Source organism: Nesoenas mayeri (genome assembly GCF_963082525.1).
Source record: "Nesoenas mayeri genome assembly, chromosome: 2".
NCBI classification, from domain to species: Eukaryota; Metazoa; Chordata; class Aves; order Columbiformes; family Columbidae; genus Nesoenas; species Nesoenas mayeri.
This window is the reverse complement of record NC_137543.1, coordinates 66,037,471-66,060,790: the sequence shown is the minus strand read 5'-3', so window position 1 is coordinate 66,060,790 and position 23,320 is coordinate 66,037,471. Positions and strand designations below refer to the sequence as shown.

The 23,320-nt window shown below is 36.4% G+C and overlaps 1 protein-coding gene across 1 annotated transcript in view; it reads left to right on the top strand.

The window, feature by feature from the left end:
- The window catches only part of GABBR2 (gamma-aminobutyric acid type B receptor subunit 2), a gene marked incomplete at both ends in the record, with an annotated part of 486,339 nt that overhangs the window by 218,000 nt on the left and 245,019 nt on the right, over positions 1 to 23,320 (top strand). The window contains 2 exons of the mRNA XM_080339746.1: positions 16,597 to 16,698; positions 23,178 to 23,243. Coding sequence (XP_080195872.1) covers positions 16,597 to 16,698; positions 23,178 to 23,243 — 168 coding nt within the window. The remainder of the gene's footprint in view (positions 1 to 16,596; positions 16,699 to 23,177; positions 23,244 to 23,320) is intronic.

Sequence of the window (23,320 nt, the reverse complement as noted above, 5' to 3'; positions counted from 1 at the left end):
TACCATGGTTCAGTAAGTCTAGCCAGTGATATATGTCTTCCATTTAAATTTACATATCTTTGTGAAGTAGCATTTTCAGCTAGCAGCCATTAAAACCAAGTAAGGAAATAAACTGGGCTTGGAATCTTCAAATTGCTGTATCACTGTTAAACCAAGAATTTTAAAAATAATGAAGGATATTCAATTACATTGTGCTTTAGTTAGAGCAAAAATGGGATTTTATACCTTTAATAAGTAAAATAATTTTTAAATGCTATATAATCAGTGCCTTATAATCCTTTTTAACTTCTATTTTTGTGTGTGTTTTATAGTAAACATAATATATACGTACAGTAGCAAGAGCACTATATAATTTATAAAAAAATAAATATGCATATATTCAGGATGTATCCTCAAACATTTTTTAGTAATAGAGGCTCATTACCAAAAAAGTTTGCAGACCAGTGTCATGGAGCCACAGTATGTTAGCTTAGTTCCCTTCTGCATCTCGTTGTGGTTACATAGATTGAAGTTCCTGCTGATCACCAAAAAGAACAAGCAGAGCACATTCCCACCTATCTGAAAAACACTTGGAAATGCCCACACTAGACCACAAACTCCAGCACAATACTTTTTATCTGTCTTATATAATGAGGTTATTGCAACCTCTGTATTGACAAACCCAAGAAAATCCACTAACCCTTTTTGTCAGAGACATAACATGAGATACTATGTTTATGCATCATGAATTTTACAGTAACAGCATCACTTCTGTGGGGGCAGTTGCTCTGCTTTTGAATATCATTGTTTTCACCAGGATAAATAGCCTTAGTAAAAATGTACTATTCAGTTCCTGTAGGTTCTTTTCACACCATGGCACTCTGTGAAGACACTTGCATGTTGCTTCCCCTTGTAAACATGAAAATTAATCTATTAAACTCTGTTCTATAACAGTTTGGAGAAAGAATAGGAAGCTAAGAGATGCACTGCAATATAAGATATTCTCACTTTCTTAATTCCTCTTCTCTTTTAGGGCCACACTTAGGAGGATCACATCATATTGTGACCTAGGGAACTGGGGTGAAGAGAGGGGAGGATTCCCCTCCTCCTTCCTCTATTATACCTTTTTAGAGCTATGTCAGTAGTAACTTTCATGTTCACCTTGATGGGCTCATATAATGTGGAGGAAAATCTGGTTTGGTGTCAACAGATTGATATTTACAAAATTTATTCACAAAAATGAGTGATGAATGGTCAGTAGAAATGGTGAAATGTCTCCTGTAGACTTGCCATGGTGGTTTCTTAAAAGCTTTCATACCACCTACACTTTGGCCATTTTGGAGTGCCCCTGGTTTTATGGAAACAAGATTCTCCAAGTACTATCCACCAAAGTCTCTGAGTACTAATATTAATACAGATGAAACTTTAAATAATTATTCAGGTTGTAGGATTAACAACTGTAAATCTAAATATGCCTGTATGGCTTTAACAGAACTATTCTGTAGGAAAAAGGACTTAATCAAAATGAATGACTTTTTCCTGACTTCCAGTCCAGCACAACTTCTTCTTGCCAGAACAGAGTTTTCTTGTATGGGCTACTGGCATCGTTGCCTGTGCTTCTTGGTCTCTTTCTTGTTTAAAGAATAGAGATTAATTTGATAGGATATGAATGTTACTCTTTAAAAAAATGCTAAATGGTATTATCTTTCAGATCAATTAAAAACATGTAACAAATGGCATGGAATGTACTTAAAACTCAGAGGTTGTTTTTAAGGGGGTTGTTCAATTCCAGTGAAGCCAAATGTATTGTCTCCTCCCTGAGAGAACTAAAATAAATCATTACATATGCTTCTGAAGGCACAGAACATATTTTTGTGCCAGATTGTTGTGAGTTCTTGGGGGGATACAGAAGGGTAAAGTCTGATTCCAGGTGTTCTGTGAATTTCATGCACAATCCATAATGTTAAAATGAAAAGGGCAGTGGCAGTAAAAGGTATTAGAACACATGGTCAAGGAGATGATTGCCGGTCCATAACAAACACACTACATTTTCACCACCTGAAGTTGCCAATAAGTTGCTCAATGACACAGAATGAAACTGCTTGCTTAATTTGTTGTATAAAATACTTTGAGTATTTCTCAGGTAACCTATAATATTTTGTCTGAATTAGGGACTTAATTGCAGACAGTACTGATAAACTGCTTGTGGTTTTGTATCATTTTCCAGTCACAGATAAAATTTGCTTTACTTCCTTAAACCAAATAGCTTGTGTTATATTAATGTGAGCCTGGAGAATTCTCTGCAGGAAAAGAGAATATGAAACAAATGAAATGAAAAGGGTCCACCATGGTATTTTTAATGCCATTTAACTATGTTCCTGTAAGAATAAGTGTAACCACAGTAAGGCTGCTTAAGACAGTATGCCAAAATGCAGCATAATGCCATTCAGAATAACACAAATTAATGTGCAGAATTTATTTAAAAAGAACTTGATGTAAAATGTACCAAGAATTATTGTGATTTTAAAAAGCTTAAGGAAAAGGTATTAGAAAGAAGAAATGTTGTGACATAGAAGTCTGCCAAAGGAGAAGAGAAAGAGCAAAAGCAATTAACCGAGGCATTAAAGGATTCAAAAAGTTGTGTACAAGAGCCAAGGAAGATTTCTTTTCTAGAAGGACTTTTCACAGGTAACTGGAGTACAGCTTCAGCTGACAATTGAAATCTCAGTGGAGGAAGTATGTGAATCAAACTGAGACACTAAAGTACGGTAAATTATTGTCACCATATGGCATCCTTCTGAGGATTCTGAAGTAAATAAAGTGTGAAATAACAGTTATACACCATTGTGGGGAATGTTGCTTGCAAGGTTTTCTTCAGTATTCAAAAAAATGTTAAGATAGCTTCTGTATTTTCTTTAAACTTGGAGGACCAAGGGATAATCCTCAGACTCTGAAATAACATTTAATCACCTAGCAGTCCTAGAAAACAGGATGAAAATGCTCTAATAGATCCCCTACTTTATCTTACTGCACCTTACTTTAACTTAGATTAAAAAGTGAATGTAATTTAAAGTTAGCACAGCATAATTAACTGGATTGATTTAACTGGCATGGGGTTAACTGAGTTATTAACTAGCTTGCTTATGTAAGTTCCTGCTTTCCGAAAATAATGTGTTTATGGTTTCTGCACATGTTTAAGTTGCTTGGTTTTGGTTTGTTTGTTTTTAACATAAGTTTTTACTCTCCAAAACCTTCAGCAGAGAACAGTCATGTCTCTCATGATTAATTTGAGAATATCAGCAATGTTATAGAAGATAGTGCCAGTATCAGTGCCTAGGTGGAGGAGGAGGTGGAAGAGGAGCAAAAATAAAAGTTTGGCCTGTAACTTGATTCTCCCCAGGTAACAGCAAGCACTGTAGCTCACTCTGTGCCAGAGAGTGCCATCTAAACATCAACTTTTTTTCCTACTGCAGACTTCTAACAACTTTCTCTCCCATTCCTTTAAGCAGACTTGAACTTCAACTTGCCACTGCCTGCAAGGAGCAGGGGGACATCTTTGTGGGCCTCCCTGAAAAGAACAATTTGATTTTGTCTCAAGCACATGGCACCTTTTCAAGATACATTTAAGAAGCTGAAATCTTATGCTTGGGTGTCTTTCATTAGTCTTGAGTTGGCCAGCTTTATTTTTCATTTTATCTTTTTTCCTGAGGCAATGGGTGGCATTATCACGCTAGCTTAATGTTAGATATCATTAATTTTGCACATGTTCCACTTCCACTTCATGTGCCTTTCTGACATTTTCTAGAATCGCCTTTCCTCTTTTTGGTTCAGAAACAGAACAGTAAAATCAAGACATTTCTTTAGGAAGCGCTTACTGATAGGTAGACTCAAGTGAGTTTTCCTACAAAGATTAAGAGTTGGAGAATTAATAGTAGGGCAGAATTCAGCCACTGCTGTCCCTCTTTGGGACTAGCACTACTCAAAGGTGGATGCGGAGCCACCACACAGCTCCTGCATGGCTGCTTCTTCCTTCTACGGGGTCAGCTTCCACCTAAATCAGAGCTTGAGGTTAATCTCTCAAAGAGGTGATTAACAACCCTTTATTGAACAAGTCAACAAACTCTTGATTCTAATTTGCAGATGAATTGGAGGAAGAATTGTTTTGAAGGTACACTCCTAATTTTTTAAAAACCTTAATTGGTATTTTCAGGTGTACTGATGGCTCAAAAAAAGAAAAGGGAAGGACATGGATTGTACTGGCTACTTTTACTTTAGCCATATCACTGTGGTATGTGGATCTTTAGCTTTTACTGGAGCAAATCTTCCATTGCAGTATGCTTTAAGCCTATATGAAGGGCATCCACCCTAATACTTTTGTTTTCTGGACATTTCTTTTTCCTGGCCTGCTCGCTCTGGCCTAGAAAATCTTACATATGAATATACTGCTTTAAGAAACAGAAGAATTTGGAGCTGTTGAAAGTGGTTGGTCATCTGTTGTCCTATTCTGTTTCTTTATTAAAAACAGTTCCTGACTGTGTATTGTTTTCCTGCCTATTCTTGTGATGTCCTGAGCAGGAACTTCATCTTTAGCTGGTTTAATCTTTTTAATAACTATCAGAATACTAAGGGTGACCTGGGTAAGCAGCTCTAATTTCTTAACAAGTCCAGGTTTTTATCTGGAGCTCATCTTCAAGAAAAGAAAATGGTCTCAAGTCATTCAGCATACTCATGTGTAAGCTTGTTTGGTAGAGTCAAGTCATTGAGGACTCATTCTTAAAGCAGTGTTCTGCCTCAAAATTGGCTGTTCCATGACTGATGAAAATACTTTTTAAGGGATTTCTTTTTCATACAGTTCGAGGCTGGGCTAACTGCATGGTACAATACTTTTAATAGAAGCATTAATTTTTCATTACAAGATGTCTTCAAAATACACAGGGAGCAGTTTTACTTGAATGAATACCACAGGAGGTTCTGTGAACATTCACAACACTATACATTTGAGTGACACTGTCAGAGGTTACTGCACTGAATTATACTTTTCCAAACAGAAAAAAATGCCAGTTGTGTTAGGCCATTTGAACCTTCTTGCAGCATCAAATGACCATAAAAGTGAACTTATCAAGTATTCTTATCAGAAATCTTATAGCTCATTGTACAAAGTAATGTAAAGAACATAGATAAGGATGTATTATAGTATCAGCTAAGTTAACAGACCTGGGCACCGGTTGGGAGTTACAGACAGAAGTTAGAGAAGTCTTTTCTGTAGATGAAACCATGAATGTACATCTAGGGAAGATCTTTTTCCTCACATATACAAGGTTATGTAGACTTTCAACTAGATTGTAAGACAATATGTATATTATTTGAAATATGGAGTAGTGTGAGGTGATCCAAACGGAAGAATGTTACTCATTATGAAGACTGCCACTACTAAAACTGTGGATTTGAACCTCCTTCTGCACTGTAGGCTTGAAAGTGAGAAGGAAAAATATTTTCTTGTAACACTGAGAGTATCTCAGTTTGTCATGGTTTCATAATTCCTCAGTTTCTCCAGTATAGATGAGTGAGTGCAAACTCTTAATGCCAACCATTATAACCAGATTCACACTCCTGCTTTGGAAGATCTGAGCTGCTGCTGATTTGCCAGGTCCCACAAACAGAGAGCATGTAGAAGAAATTTGTGCTTCAGAACTATTTCTGAAATTATTTTGGTTTTCCACATTTTAAAAATGAATGAAGCGAAGATGGTGTCTGTCACAGACAGGCAATGCTGAAGGTTTTTCACAGAATGATCAGATCCGCAGTGCTTCCATGTGCAGAAGGTGGGCATTTGAATTCGTATATCAGTTGTTCCCTCAGATAATAATGCCAGTGAACACAGGAATGGTATTAGTGAGCATCTGAGTATATAAGACAGAAGAAAGTTAATAAGTATGTTATTTTAAAGACTCCAGAAGGTTGTTTGTTTGTTTTTTAATTTTTTAAAATTAAACTTTAGTATGAAATTTCAATGCATAACATTGAAAGATGAAAGAAATGTGTTACTACTTCAGTGTCATGTATTAATATCTTCAATTTAGTTTCTTCTAACTTTAGTTTCCAGATGGATTAAAGTTACAGTCCTCAGTACAATGTACTACAAAATTCCAGTCTTAAGAAAACATAATAGGATGGAACAATTTAAGAGATAAGTGCAAGTGAGAAAAGTTCTTTGAATGTAAATGGTACACTGTGAGGAAAAGAAGGTTTTGTTTTGTTTTTTTTTTAAATCTCCTGATCAGTTGTCTCTGCTCAGTAATATCACTCCAGTGAGCATGTAATTTAGTTCTCTAGTGTAGCAGAACCTATTTGGGTCAGAAGAGATAGAAGGTGACTTCTCCTGTGTTTTTCCAGAAGGAAGGAATATGGGGCTGAGGCATGGTTCATATGGTAAAATTTTCCTGTCTATTTATATTAGTGTTATAATTCTGTGCAACATTATCATGTGATGATCTCATATCCCTGAAGCAGTGTCTGTTTTCTCCTTTTCACCTGGAAAACAAAACAGAACAAAACAAAAAGGTATAGACTTAACAAAGTTTAAGTGACAGGGTTTTTTTTACAAAGTTGGTCTAAACAAAACTGTTTGGAGTAGCGCATTGCCAAGTGGAAAGGAAGTTAATGAAACACTTTATTAAACTGTTCTTGAATTTTAAACAAATCAGTCCCTCCACTCCTAAAAAGCCTAAAGCCCAAACACCCCAGTGTATTGCAATGAGGACAACTATTCCCTTAGTTCAGGCATAGAACAGCATAACATCTTAGCTTGGTATTGCTGACCTTTCTGCGTTTAAGAAGTCTGAGGAATGTGAATTGCTGTTTTGGAAGATTATTGAAATTGTATTAATTTCACATCATCTGTGTTCTCACAGGTATATTTCCATAATCTCCCCTTCATCACGTGTGATCCAGTTTTTATATTAGGTAAATGTTTCTTTCCTTTTAGTTTCCCTCTGAGGCTTGCGTTCATAGTTTTTAGTTGACAACAACACTAATTCCTGGCTACAGAGGTTTTCATAAATACTGACGTAGTCCCCTGAGTCTGATGCAATTAAACCATTAGTAAATAACTGCAGCTTCAGTACAGCAACTGAGCGCATGGTAAAAACTTCAAACATGGCCCAGGTTTTCCGGAAGAAAAAGTACCAAGTAGGTAAAGACTGTAGGCTTTTCACAAAACCCATGGTTTGTACAAACCCCCTCTACAAGCGAAGAAGTAGAAGACCCTGTGTGTTCTCCCTCAGCGGCTGGGTGGTCAGATTGAGAAAGGATGCAGAGAGGTAGCCCACTCCTTTGACCTTGTGCTGAGAACATTTTATGGAGGTAAGGGATCTTTGGGTCTTCAAAGTTTCAGTGGATGCTGCTGGTACTGGAACGCCATTTTGAGACAGGTTTAGATTTTGAGACCTGGGATTCAGTGAAAGTTCAACTGTCTGTATCTGAGAGTCATCTAAGCTCCATTTATAGTTAATGGAGAAAGGAGAGAGGTGCTTCCAGGGTGCAATTCATCTCACCTGTTTTAGACATCTATTTATGGATGACTCATTCCTTGGAAATGCCAATTTATGTTAGCTTTGGCAATATCCATGTAACACCTTTCGTAGTTAGTGCTGGAATAAAAAATATTTCATCCATCGTGAATAGAGAGAGACTGTAAATGTCTAAAAGTTACTGCTGCTTTCATTCTGTTAAATCAAGGAGGATTTTACATGCAAACACTTCCTTTTATAATTATAAATCACTGCTCTTCTGGCACCGATACAAATTTATTAAACAATATTTAGTTATAATTCTTCTTGCTTTATTTGGGTTATCCCTCTCGAATTCTGCTCTGAATTGTTTTAGTAAAGGACTCTTTTTCAGTAATAAGTGTGTTTCAAATGTGTATGTATGTAAGAATTAATGAGTACTGTAGCTTGTCCACTTGTAATAATAGAATTAACTGTCGAGTCCCTAATTTTTGTTTCAGTCATCAGCCTATTTGCTACATGAAAACTACTACAGAAGTGGTTTTGAGGGTTGTATGTGAGCTTCAAAAGAAGTTCACAATAGTTTTCTAAGCTGTGATTTATTCTTTTTTTTCTGTGATAGCATGAGACTTTCCACCTTGTTCTACTCTTATTTCCTAATCTAAACCAAACTCACTTATGTAAAGAAGATTTACCACATGTTCTAAGTAGTTTTAAAAAGATTTTTCTTAATTTCTCTAAGTATTTTTTGTCTAAACACATACTTTAAAGCTTGTGAAATTTTCTTTGTCAGAAGATCCATATATATTCTATATTGTGCATTCTGCGTTCTAATTACACCCCACACATGCTTTTGTTTGCCTGACTCTATGTTCCTGCCAACATAAAGTGTTCAATATTTCAGCACTCATAGTTACTTGATTGCTTGCACCAACTTTCAGTACTCTTATTACATTCACTTGCTTTAATAAACATTAATTTCTAATTTCTTGCTGAATTACTTGTGCTTCTGGCATTGATTTACAAATTATTAAATAATCTATTCTCAATATGGCCCCTATTGACTTTCATAATACCTGGCATGAAAATTACTGTTGTAGACTATTATAACCTCCAGACCCTTTGCTTTTGTTCTGCCTTCTCTAAGAGTGAAGTGTGATAAATTTATAGAAGACTGGTTTTCTTATTTATCTGGAAGCCACTAGAATCACATTGCCTTCAGTTTTGTAGAGGGTGTCTCACACTGAACAAACCAGAAGCATATTTTGTGTATATTTTCTTCACCAATTGTTTTCATGGCTCTGCAATGCATTATGCATTTTTCCTATAAGGAATGTACCATCCCTTTTTTTTCGCTGCTGCACTACTGGGTTGTTTAGCACCCAGTCTTATTGAAGAGTTTGTTTCTTGAGGCTGCTTGGCGTCCTACTGAACCTATTGTGCAGGTCCTTAACATGCTTGTAGATTAAGTGGAACTTAATCTGCTCATATTTCATCATAGTGCAGATCCCTGTTTCTTTTTTCCTAGCTAAACTGGGACCTGGGGGTCTTGGTGGACAACAGGATGACCATGAGCCAGCACTGTGCCTTTGTGTCCAGGAAGGCCAATGGCATCCTGGGGTGTATTACAAGGAGGGTGGTTAGTAGATCGAGAGGGGTTCTCCTTCCCCTCTACTCTGCCCTGGTGAGACCATATCTGGAATATTGTGTCCAGTTCTGGGCCCCTCAGTTCAAGAAGGACAGGAAACTGCTGGAGAGGGTCCAGCGTAGGGCAACGAAGATGATTAAGGGAGTGGAGCACCTCCCTTATGAAGAAAGGCTGAGGGAGCTGGGTCTCTTTAGTTTGGAGGAGACTGAGGGGTGACCTTATTAATGTTTATAAATATATAAAGGGTGAGTGCCATGAGGATGGAGCCAGGCTCTTCTAGGTGGCAAACAATGATAGGACAAGGGGTAATGGGATCAAGCTGGAACACAAGAGGTTCCACTTAAATTTGAGAAAAAACTTCTTCTCAGTGAGGGTGCCAGAGCACTGGAACAGGCTGCCCAGAAGGGTTGTGGAGTCTCCTTCTCTGGAGACATTCAAAACCTGCCTGGACATGTTGCTGTGCGACATCACCTACGCGTTCCTGCTCCAGCAGGGGGATTGGACTAGATGATCTTTCAAGGTCCCTTCCAATCCCAAACATACTGTGTGATACTGTGATACTGTAAATTTTTCTTTCACTGTAAATTCGGACACTTTCAAATACCAGACACTGAGTGATCCACCTGTTTATAAGATGGTTTGGGTTTATCTTTTTGTTGCAGAGAAATAACTTCTGACTCAAACTGTTTGGAAGTCACCTTAAAAATCCTTAACAAACATCCCCCCTAGCACAAGATTCCTGTTAATTCTTTTTAACCACAGCTATTAGGTTTAACATCAGAGTTCATGGTTACATTTAGCTTCTGAGACTAAAAAAAAACCAGAAGGATTTTTTTCTAGTTTAGAGAAGTTGGGGGGAAATTAGTCCATTTTATATGTGATTTTAAACAAGTTTATATTTAAATAGGTATGATCTGTGTGGTAGTCATGCACGTGTAGGTTTTATGTGAAGTAATATTTACCATGTTGGCATACCAGGCAGAAAGGAGGAAAAATAGCGTTTTTTAACCGGAAGGTGTGTGTGTATATATATATGTCTCTATAAACCAGTACAATATCTTATTTTTATTTTATTATTGTTAGTATTATTTTTATTACTCTGGTCCAAAACACTCAGTCTGAAACACTCAGGCATTTCTTGCAGGCAAGAGTTACATTGATTGCATTTGTTTCCAGGTTAGATCCATGTGCTAGAGTCTGACTTCCATTAAAAAAGTAATATTTTTCTTGAAAGCCCGTACTGATAGTTTTCCCAAGTAAAACCCCAATATAACAGAGTTCCTTCTTTCCTTCCTCTCACCCTGAAAAACACACATATGATGTGATTTTTTTAAAACAATTCCTATTGAACTAAAAAGGAAATCCAACACACCTCTGATTTTATTTCTCCTTTACACAATGAGGTATATTTAGCTTCTTAATTTTCCTGTGAGACTCTTTCCTAATACCCAAAATAATAACTTACTGTTTCCTTTTGGTTTATCTATGCTTTATCTTTTGTTTTGTGTTGTCTCTCTGCTCAAAGTAAGGTTCTACTTCCTCTTTCATTTTTGTAATCCCAATTGACGTGTGTATCAATGGAAGTATACCTCAATTTTCTTTTATGTGTAAGAGCAATGACAAGTATCAGTATTTAGAATTGCACACTTTCTCTCCTCCAGATACAATATTTCTTGAAAGTAAGTTTCTCTCAGTGCTTCTAATACTCTAAATGTGAGTAACGTGTCTCATTGGAATGAAAACAGAGATAATTGTATCTGTTTGTAATGCATCATATATAGTGAGATCTCTCTATCTTTACTAATCCCCGAAATTGTAATCTCTCCTTTGCAATTACTCATGGTTTATGTTTTGTCCATGTAATAAGGAAATATCTTTTCTTCTAATTCATGCATTTGTTTTGTACACATATATTTTAATCTCTGTACTGAAACTCCTACAGTGCAACATTTTAAAGTACACAGTATAAAACTCGGCAGCAGGAAATCTTAGTAAAATATCTGACTGTATAATCCATCTGGTCTGACCAGTTCTCATTCATTAGGAGTCTCTTATGATCAACATCTGGTAGGATTAGACTGCCCTGAACAACAAGGATTTAGCTTGCAGTACTTACATGCAGCTTTAGTGAACCAAAAGGTCATCAGAAATATCTGTTAAAAGCAAAGTAGTAAGATTAATCTAAAAATTATTAAATTTATTTTGTAACTGGCAGAGTTAGGATTAAATAAGTGAACTGTGCCTTTAAACCTGGTTTGAACCATGACTCTGTGGAGGCCCCTGAACTCAAACTATCATCAGAAGATAGAAGATTCATCAGGAATATCTCCTTTCTTTACTGTTTTGCTTGGAAAGGGGATAAAATTGGCTTGGTAAAAATTAAATATTTTGGTCAAATGGATGCTGGCTATTTACTATTGGTGAGCAGATGCTTGCACTAAGAATCACACTGAAGTGAGCAAGATATGTTCACCTAAAACAAAATCAACACATGAGAAACTTATATCCTTGTGAGGTAGGGGATCATTTACATACTGTATGCAGAGAATCATCATACAGAGAACATATAGGAAGTGAAGAACATGCCAACAATTAAAATTCAGTGTCAGGTTCCTGAGAGCACCAAAAGCCATTTTTGCCCCTAACCATCCCCAGAAGGCTCCCCCTGCCCTGCCCATGACCCTGTTGAAACTCAGCCTGGTGTGATCAGTCCCTGCCCCAGTGGTGCTGTGGGCATGCTGGTCCCTCTCTCCATCACAGCCATGCCTGTTGGTCTGGACCCATTTCCAGGGTTGTCCTTGGACCTGTCCTTTCCACCGATCATGGGACTGTGTTGGACTCTGGTTGCTCTCACCAGACCTGATCCTGTCCCTGACTTGTGGGTGGACTTCCCAGCTTTACCCAGGACCTGCCTTAGCACTGTGGATGTGCCTGGAGGTCGATCCTCACAGCTGATACTGGCTGTTTTCTCCAGCCTGTCCAGCTCCCCTTGGTGGGACACTGGCTGACAAAGTCCCTGGTCTGGTATCTGTGTTATCACACTCACATCCCTCCTCCTTAGGGTCATTCCCTTCCTTTCCTTAAACCTACATCCATCCTTCCTGGTACAGACAGTACAACAACAAGTGTTTTAATTTTTTTTTTTTTTTAAATTCTGTCTACTCTCTCAGTTTGCTAAAGATTAAAGAAGTTCGTTTCTTCCTTGGTCGTGCAAGTTCTTGGCTCCTCAAAACCCCTCTGTTTCTTCTTGGGCAGGTGCATGGTCAGGGACTTTGTCACTTGGTTGTTTGCCTCTCCAATATCACTGAATCTGATACAACAGCTATGAGGTAGGCCAGTATTGCTGCCACCCACTTTGCAGAAAAAAAGATACAGCCAGACTTGGTAGCAAACTTTAAAACCTTATTTTGACAATGTGAGCTGTATCACGGAGCAGCTCTGGCAGAACGAGAAGTAAAAGCGAGTTCTCTTGTGTCCCATCTTCTCTTGTGCCTCAAGCACAAGTGCCATCCTTGTCTTCCTGCAACTGTGTCCCTTACATGTGATAGAAACCCTTCATTTTTTGAAGCTTGCTGCTGCGTAAGCATATTTGCACCCCAGTAATTTTTGAAGTTGACCATACATAGATTTATTAAACAGGTAGAGAAGTACTGATTTCATCTAAATTTGTATACAGAGTAGTGTAAAAGAACTATTTTTTTTTTCTGTGAGTGAAGGGTAAGGGCCCCTAAGCAGTGATTTGTGAAACTCTCAGGTTCATTGATTCATTAAATTGTTAACAAGGGACTGAAGCCACACGGAATTATACTGCTTCTGTTTTGTAAGTCAGTTCAAGATTTACTTAGGAACTGCAGATCCCCACCAGAGCTTAATTCGGTTTTGTTACAACTTTCTACAGCAGTTTCCTTCAGTTGAAATTATCCTATTCGACACTATAAAGAAGTGGTAGTATTTTACGATTTTTCTTGCTCAGAGTTGGTGGAATGAAGCATCTGCATCTGCTAAAATAAAACATGCCTCATTTGGTGTTCAGAATTTCACAAATTTAATCCAGAATTGCAAAATTTGCTAAAGGAATTGGCAGCTCTAGAACTGGAGGTAAGGCTTTGAGAATTTTGATCTTGGACCCAAATCTAAATCAGAAGATTCTATAGTTAAATTTGTTTGAAAGAAGTGAAGAACTTCTGTAGGAAGAAAAACACAAGTTTCTGTTCTGTGAGATATTTAGAATATTAAGAAAGAAAAAAGAGAACCTGAGGATGGTGAAAAAGAAATATGGAAATAGGAAAAAAAAAAAAGACTGGAAAATGTAGTGGAAATACCCCCAGAGCAGGCACAGGATAAAATTTGTCAGACTAGTGCTCGTAGCATTAAAAGGGGAAAAAAAACTATTAAGTCTTCTAGAAAAAACAATGTAAACCTTTTAAAAAAGCTCCTAATATTTTGTTGTGATAATGTGAAAGAAACACCTTTCTTTTGGCAAAATCTCCACAACAGATGTGTCTGAAAATCGTCCAATATCTGATTGTGCTAGTGCAGAGAAAATGTTTCCAACTTTTCTGGCACCAGATCTCATGAGGTGCATCTTTTTGGAGGTTAATCGGTAGTTCAATGAAAAGTCTATGAGCTCTGAAAGCTGCAGAATATTTGGCCTCTAGCAGATGAGAGCATGGGGTATCAAAGAAATTTCTCAGTGGCTGAATTTAAATAAGTGTAGCTTAGAAAAAAAAATCATATGCAATTGAATATCTCAATTGCAATGTTCATGAACAAGTTCTGAAGGGAAGGAATCACAGCAAGTCAGTAGACAGTCTGAGGTCTAATCAAGTGTCAGCTTTGTGCCCTTTGCTGAAGCCTATCTGCAAGTGTTGGTCTATTTTAGTAATACTTAATATGTATTTTATCATTTTTCTCATGTTAATAATGGTCTAACTTGACTAAACAGGTTGGTGACTCAGACTTTTTCTACTCGCATCAGCTGAGTAATGTAAATCTAGTCTCTCTGAGATTAAAATAATACTAGAAATGGCTCCAGATATTATTTTTTTTTTAAAAAAAAAAGGAAAATACCAGAAAAGCAAACCTACAACTAAAAAATTTCATACTTTACAGAAGAAGATAGGACAGTATGCGGTAGAAGCATATATCAGGTTCCTTTGGAAAATACAGTTCTGTTAGCTAAGGAAAATTTTACTTTTTCTAGGTAACAAATGGTACTTTTAGTGAACTTTCATACTGACTAGAAGGATTTCAAACATCAGCTAAACTATGGTCAAGAAAGGTCTATTTTCTTTTGTTATCACTGATGGTTTGTTTTAAAAAAGCAATTTTTTTTCTGTCAAGGAAGACCTGTATGATAAGGAGCAGCTAATGACATTGCTGGAGCTAAAATATCAATCATTCATTTTACTAGTATACTAGCAGAAAAAGGACTCACTGCTGGTCATTTTTTTGTCATTGAATACATTTTCAGAGAAGTCACCAAAAAATGATTGTAACATCACAAAAGGATGAAGGATATGACTCAAATCTTGGTGGACTGACCATTCTGACTTCTGTAGAATAAAACAATTTTCAATAAAAATTACTTATATGTCCACTTATTTTAACCATTGTAAAAGGTTATAATTTAAAAATATGTCTTAGTAATTTTAAAGAATGTCTAAAAGGGATAAGATGAAGCAGAGGCCATGGAAGAAGTAATTGAGGCAGCCTGATCTTAAAGAAATATTTCATTGGTCAACCAAGAAACTTGACAAAAACAACTTAAAGGGAACAGCAAAGGCGGAATGCTGTGTGGGGATCAACTAATGCAATTGCTACATTGCAGAAACCAGGTTATGCTTCTTTGCCTTGAATAAATTTGCAAAAATACAAAGGTAGTTTTAATGTTCACCTCTTCAACAAAAAACTATGTTGCTATCTAAAACAACTATGCAGCACAGAAAAAAAAAATAGTTCCATGGTTAACATAAAACCATTAAATACTCCCAGCACAGCCACTAACATGCACAGATTGAAAGGATGCTCACAGACTTACATTAAAGAAAGGCTGAAGGATTTTTGAAGAGATGAATTTGTTGTGAAAGTAAAACTGCCAACAGAACGCAGAAGTTACACCTGTGACCTTTCACGTTTTGTTGCATCCCCTTACTTTTACTGTATACTTAGGCATGAGTGTGACAGACTTGCAGCAGAGGAAATTTAGCAATAGCTGGTTCTTGGTTTTGCATGGATAAAGTGTCTTTTCATTATATATATATATATGTATAGTTATTTCAAGTCAAATGAAGAAAGTCCTACTCCTGAAGGCCAGATACTCCTTCCTCTCCTTTGCTTGACCATACCACTGTATATCAAATATTTTCAGATTGTTTTGAATGGACAGAACGTCATTGGAAACTATCCGCTAATGATTTATAGACTTCTAAATTGTCCTGTTTAATAGCACATGTATTTTTCTTCGTGTATTTCATTTTCTGGTTTTGCATTTGAGATACCTATTTTACGCTGTGATTTGTGTCTCATATTTCTGTTATAACAAACAAATTAAAAAGACAATCAGTGCAATGACTGTGATCATGGTTTTATTAAATTAAAATCAGAGTGCCACTCCATTTCAGTCTGTAACCACATTATATCCAGCTAAAATTATTTTTGCTCATTTATTAGGAATAGGAATGTGAAACTCTGTTTTTGCAGTCATGTGGCTGGAAGAAAAACAGCAGTGATTAAGACGGAAAACCTTGAAGTAGTTATATGGAAGACAAAACTAAACTAAACTAAATCCGTAAACTAGGTTGTTTTATACATTATCTGTCTTCTTTGTGCTATTAGGCAGTTCAAAGAGGACAGTCTCTTGCCAGTATGAAAAAAATAGGTGAGAAAATCTGTTGATAGGTGGTTGCTTGTGTCACCTTGAAGCAAACTGTACTTCTTGCTGCCCCATGCGGCAAGATGCCTGCTCAAAGCAAAGAGGAATTCATGAAGTTTCACTAGTCCCTAACTGATCTAAATACAGCACTGCTGGTTCATGCTAGAACCAGATGATGGTAGTTTCAGATCAGCCCTCAGCAGTGAGAATATGTAAGAGTTTCCTTGATGAGTCTTTTCCTCTTATACAGTCTCAAGCATCACTTTGGCTATAAGAAGGATTTTGGTCTTAACAGTGTTGAAAATGCACAAAAATTGTACATCCCCATGATGCGAAATGGGAACCTACTGTGAACTTTTTGTCACACATAGTAAAACTCTTTACATAGTATACCTGTTGATAGCAGATTAGAGTGGTAAAAAAATAGTGTTTTGATCAGAATTTAGGCAAAATGGAAAAAAAAAAGTGAGTGCATACATCAACTCTGAGATTGTTGCTTGTCGTTGCAGTGTGATAAATATAGTCCATCTGCTTCCTCCTCACTGAATCTGAGTTCACTGGTTTGCCTTTTTCTCAACTTCTGACAGGTGAGGAATGATCTGACTGGCGTCCTGTATGGTGAAGACATTGAAATTTCAGATACTGAGAGTTTCTCCAATGATCCTTGCACAAGTGTTAAGAAGCTTAAGGTATGTACTGTTATTTGAAGAATAAAGAGAAAGTGGTGATTGTGTCATGGCTTTTTTTTTTTTTTATTTTTGTATGAAGAAGACTAATAAAACAAATTTTACATAAGAGTGATATACTACTACATTCCATTGCACAGTAATGTTGACAAATGGCTTTTAGAGGACCTTGTCCTGTTTAAGTCAATGAATGTCCATGCATATAGTAAATATTCTTTATAGTTCCTGCTAAAGACATAAAGTAAAGCAAGTTGTTGCTGCCTTAATGTTTGTACCTAAAACACCAGTCTTATTGATTTATGAGTGAAAGTTCTTGAGGTTTGAACCAGAACCCTTTTAAGGTAAATTATCATGTAGCAAAAGTATTAAGCATCTTTCCATTAGCTTCATTACACATTTTAGACTGAATTCTTTGCAGATTATTATCTCCATTATTTCACGAGTCATAGGAAAAAAAAGGAAAAATAAATTTTAGAGCATAATAATTTACCAACCTTCTCTTATTATAATGATTTATTAGGTTCCTGGCATCTCATAAAATTAAAACTATATTTTAGCATTACCGTGCAGTGCAACCAACAATAAACTAGGCATAGGAGATACAGATCTTAAACTGCATATGGACGTTAAAACAACGATTGAACAGCAAGAGAAAGCACTTTCAAGTGTTGAAGATCAAATCATTGCTGGCAGCAAATACATATGACACACAATCAAAGCCACAACTCTGAAAATTCTTAAATATGTGTAAAACAGTTTTTAAAAAACCCTAGTAAACTGAATGATATTAAAAAACCCAAAATTAAACCCAGGATATCAACCTGTATAAGACTAGGCCACTAACAAAGCTAACAGGAGAAGGTCTGAAGCATAGTAAACTAAGTGTGCTTTAATATTGCCGCAGACTAGAGATGCAAGCCTGAATGCTTTAAATATAAATAGGTAAAGATTATATTTACAGGAAGCCATTCGTGTCTGTCCAGTCTAAGCCCATTTGCATTTCCTATCTTGAATTGAAAAGACTCCAGTATATGTTATCAGTAAAGTCCACATTTTTGACAAGCTTTTTAACCCCTGGCATCAGAAACTTAACAATACTGAAGGCAGAGCTATTTAAACCAATGGATGATGTAATAACAAGAAAAATGTGCATATAAGCATGTATATTTAGGCTGAAGTTTAGAAGCAGCAATGAGATTCTAGCTTTCTTGTATATCAACAGTGTGCTGTTTGTTTTATAGGGAAGACCAGAAGACTTGGTCAAACAATCTATTAATTATCTCTAGATTTCTTCTTCAAAACAAATTACTATAACAATAAATAAGCAATTATCTAGACAATTGGTTATTCTTGACAAGAACGTAGGGTTGCTTTTCCTTAGGCACATATGTCAGACACAGCTTAGCCATGTGATGCTGAAAGTGTTCATTCCCTCCTTCAAGATATAAACCCAATATAGGTAAACCATTATCTGCCTACTGTACCTGCGATTAAAATAGGCATACATACCTTTCCTTTTTGTAAACACAGTTTAAATTAATGAAATTAATGATTATGCAGTAGAAAATAGAAATATCTGATATAGTTTGCAGAAATATATGTTCTGTATTTTTCCCAGCAACATCTTAATTGTTACTACATTGACACCAGCCTCTTTGAATCAGAGTTGGAAAGTAAATTTAAACTTAAGAGTATCTTTCAAACTAAATTTTGTGTCTAGAGAAAGGGATGTTGGAGGATATATATTGTACATCAACTTAAATATTTTAAAATTCTGAGCATATATAGGCAAATTGCATGAGCTATAAAACTTCTGCTTCCAACTTTCTTGTATCTTGCACATAGATTGCATTTTTTTTGGTCCTATGAATTCCAATTCAAGGAAACCATTTCCATCTGATTTCCCAAATACAATAGGTGTTTTGGATACTGACCGAACACCGTTTCTTATTGTAATAGTCAAGTTAATTAGATTTTAAATTTTGGGGCTGGGAACAACCTCATTCTAAGTAAAAGGTGTGCACTCTAGCACAGACATTCAGCCAGTTTTGCCAGCATGTTGTGATTCCATAGCTGAGGTTTGGGGCTCATCTGTAGTTCTTCAGGTGGACATCCAGGCATTTAGAGGGCAGAACATGTGGATGCCTGTATTGACAAAGTTATCTAAGTTTGAGTAGATTGATATCATCTTGACTGTCAGATACATGGTAGAGAACATGGCAGAGTATCTGAGCTATTTGATTTAGATATTTTATAAAGAGCCTGCCAAGACATTGACTTTTCCTGGCAGATGAGATATTGTAGCAATCCTTCTCTGGAAAGCCGTGTAATGCAGCATCGTGGTGTTATTCATTAGAAATGAGGCAGATTAAAATCTGATCAGAGAATGGAAGCTCTGCAGGCCGAAAAAAAAAAAAAAAAATGTAAAAAGCTGCCTATTCCGGCATAATGTGCATCACTCAAAAACTCTGAAAAGGCTAAAGAGTGCTTCATATGTGAGGCTGTTAGCAAAGACAGTGGAGAAGACAAGTTGTTCTTCATCCCTCAGTGGAGCATCTTAGGTGTTTTGATCCTCACTGTCTTCAGGATTTATACTACTCAGCTTCCAGTAATGCCAAAGACACTTTATATTTACTGGGTGAATAATATCGTCACCTATAAGAAAGGAAGAAGGGAGCAAGAAAGTCATTAATTTTTGAGACTGTGCTATAGTCTTCATTTATAAAACATGTTTTTTCTGAAGAGTCCACCATAACTGTGGGTAAAAGAATTGTAACTGTTATTCATTTTCTTGTTTGAACTTTAGTCCATATGGGAACATATGTATTGCTTACTGAGGGGCAAAGCTTAAATGCTGATATTGCTACTATAATCTCTGAAAAGAGTAAATATGACAGCTCACCATCTGGCAAACGGTCTAAACATTGGTCTTTTTATATAAGTGCAGTTTGGGGAATTGCCTTCCCCCTGGGATGTTTTTAATCATCTCATAGATCACCTGCCTAGTTCCATGAATTAAAAACTCTTCTGTCAAACACGCTTTAGCTCCATGCAAGCAATTTACAACTCTTTGAGAAAGAAAAAATATTATACTTGACACTTACTGGGATCCAGTGGGTGACTTCTTTAATCCCTACAGGAGAGTTACGCTGTTAATTTACGTCAGTCCCATGAGGGTTGATGTAAAGGAATTCATCACAGAAAGATGGACCCAATTTCATTCACCATCTTGCCAATGACTGAGGCTTGGGGCTGTTTGTACACTCAGAGAATCATCTAGCAGTAATCATTTGAAACTCTATGCCCCGCCATTTCAAGTGATGAGAGTTTAATTCATGGGTGGCTCTTGGTTAGAGAGATATAGTGATTGTGAGTTCATCTTTTTGAAACAACCTGTAGTATATCCCTGCCAGGAAATCATATTGTTTGATAGTTAACATTGTGACTGAAAGGGGAATAAAATTATGCGTGTTTGATGTATCTCTCTGCATGAGAATATAATGTGGATATATACCCTGACCTCCAAGCACTGAAATGAACCCAGGTCTGATAACCTTCAGTGCAGACTTGACTATCCACTCAGATAAAATCTCTGCAAGGGATTTGAGCTGTGTCCAGTTGCATGAATTTGAAGCTTCAGTGTCTCTTACGCAGGATGGGGCCAGCAGACCCAAGCCTGACATCAAATGGATCTAGGCTTCTTTACCATATTGAATGCAATTCTTCAGGAACAAATTTGGGAAAAATAGGGAATGGAATGCAAAAAACAGAGTTGGAGAGAAAGAGGCTTACTGAGGAGTGCGTCATTGCACAAAGGGAAAACGTTACTTGTGGAAAAGGAAAAGCTATTGTACAGACGTTCCTAAATTAGTTCCTTCTACATGTGTTCTAATGTACAATTCTTTGGTTATATGATTTCATACTAAATTTTCCACTCTTTTTAACAGCAAGCCATAAAACCCCAGACGCTGCTTCTCACAGCATCAAGTTGATATCTGCATGGTTATAAACAGGAGGAATCGTTTATCATTTCCCATACATGACTAGCCAACTAGAACTATATATGATGCTCTTCATGAGGCAACTCTTTGAAACTTGACAAAGATATTCAGGCATATATTCACTGTCAACTTGATCCTGTAATTCCACACTCCACTTAACCTAGCAACATCACTGCCTCACACTGGATCTTCATCGCCGTCTGAAGTTCCTTGCTTGCCCAGTGCTGTGTTCTGCTTCTTTGATTTCTCATCCCAGAGTACCTTTGTCTAAATTGTCCTTCCATTTTCTTCTGGTCTTACTTTCTGAGATTGAAGTTGTCCTAATAGTAGCTATTTCTTAAGCTTCCTATTTGCCATACTCTTGAAAAGCCCTAATTCTCCCTCCCAAGCTCCTTATTCAATGCTGGTTTCAGGGCCACTGCTACCTCCCCAGCTGTGTGTTCCATTGTTGTCTAAAAAGCACTCATTACCTGAATTCCTTATTGGGTCTGTTTCTCCTTCCCATGTGCCCTTTTTTCTCTCACTGGACCCTACCTCGAGCCACCTTATTTACTGACTTTCAGCATCACTTTCTTGGATAATGACAATATGTGGATTGTGACTTTCCCCACTTCTCAAAGGTTTAATACCTGGACAAGTGTGGGCAAGAACTGAAGATTCATATTTCTGTCTGAGAAACCTTCATTTTCTTAGCATATTGCATATAAAAATACATAGAAAATGAGATTATTAAGGTTATAGCTTTTAGGTCTTTTGAAAAAAATTCAGATTTCAACTTCTTTTGCTGTAGTTCTCAATGGCATTATACTTTAAATGGAAGACTTATGACTTTAATAGGTGGCAGTAGAATATTTCTTTTAATCTTCTTCAGTCAGTTCATGTTTGCATAGCTTCCAAATTTTTTGTGAACACAGACATGGTAATGTCCTCCTTGCTGTATTGAATGCTTCAAAAGCAATAATTTATGCATCAACCTGGAAACTCATTAATTTAGGCAAAAGAACATTTGATTATTGAGTCTTGGCTTGATCATATATCTCAAGGATGACAGAACATCAGGGATCACCAAATTCTAGAGCCACAGCTGATCTTTGAGTTTGTATTCTGAAGCTTTCCAGTTGTACATCAGGGATCCTCAAGAATGTGGTTCAGATGTGGTTCTCACACTTGCAGATTTCCCGCTCTGGCATCTGCTGTTGCTCTAATTTGTTGATTTGGTTTCATGTGACCCTGTTAGATTTGTTTTAAAAGAATCAAATCTGCTTCAATAAAATTTATGTTGACTTTATCAATCTGTGGCTAAATATAAAAATAAAGAGAACCAGGCTTACTGAAAATGCGCGGGTTCAGAATGACCAAAACGTATTACATACTTTCTGACTTCAACCATGCTAAGAGTGATACTGATTTCATGCGTATCTTTCTGCACTGTCCATCATAATATTTTCTGCTGAAGGGGAAATAAACATTGAAATTATCTAAACTGAAAATCTTTGATAAATTTATTTAATTAAAACTGAAATGTTTTTTGCCACTGAAATTCACACTGAATCATCTGTTTCTTTTTTTTTCTTGGAGATCTGTTAGTAATTCTAACCAAGGGTTTTATAAAAGAAATGAAAAATTAGATTTGTTCAAACTTTTGCTGAGAACTCAGCTTTTGTGTGAAACAAAAGGTAATATTAAGTAATAAAAAGCTATTTCTTCTGTGTTTTATAGATGTTAGCATCAGTTTTTCACATGAGAAAAAAGCTAGCCCAGTTCTTGAAGAAATACTTTTCTGTGTATGCTCCTGAATTTAGGAAGGTTTTCTTAATGTGTTCCTAAGCATGAAAGGAAAATGATCTCTTTTGACTTCAGACACAGATTCTTACAGTGTGATGATTTTTTTATTATTATTTTTTAATTTTTATTTTTTTTAATGTGTGGACGTGGGTGGGGGGAGAAGGAGTGATTGACAATGTGTTATAGTGAGGGTAGAGAAGATGTTGTATGAGTAAAATCTGGAAAAATTACTAAAGCGGGCATAATATCAAGGCATTTTATCTCACATATGTCCAGTTTATCAACTTTAGTTGAAGTAGTTAGTTGATTAGTTCATGTAAGAAGTGAAAAGCATGTATTTTCAGCTAGTTTTAATATGTAACATTTTAAAACAAGAAATCTTGCAAGGGATCAAAAGAATATTTGACACTTTAGTATAATATTATAGTATATAATAGTAATGTTTGACAAGATAAACATTACAGTTTTATTCTGATGAGTCCCATTGCTTAATCATTTTCTTCAAACACCTCAGCTGCTGTCTCTTGCAGTATTTTAAGTTCCTGAATTTACAGAAAATTGAATATTCTGAATTAATTTTGCTGTCTGCAGCTGCAATCTATGCTAACTCTCTACACAATTTGAATGGCCAACTGAAGTGGTTTCTGGAAAGGCTGTGACTGAATTTATCTGCCATGTATCTCATTTAATCTGCAGGGTAATGACGTTCGGATAATCCTCGGCCAGTTTGATGAGGAAATGGCTGTGAAAGTCTTCTGCTGTGTAAGTAAATATATTTAATTACATGTCAGAATAAAGAATGAGTTACATTTGAATAAAAAATGAGCATAAAAATTTCT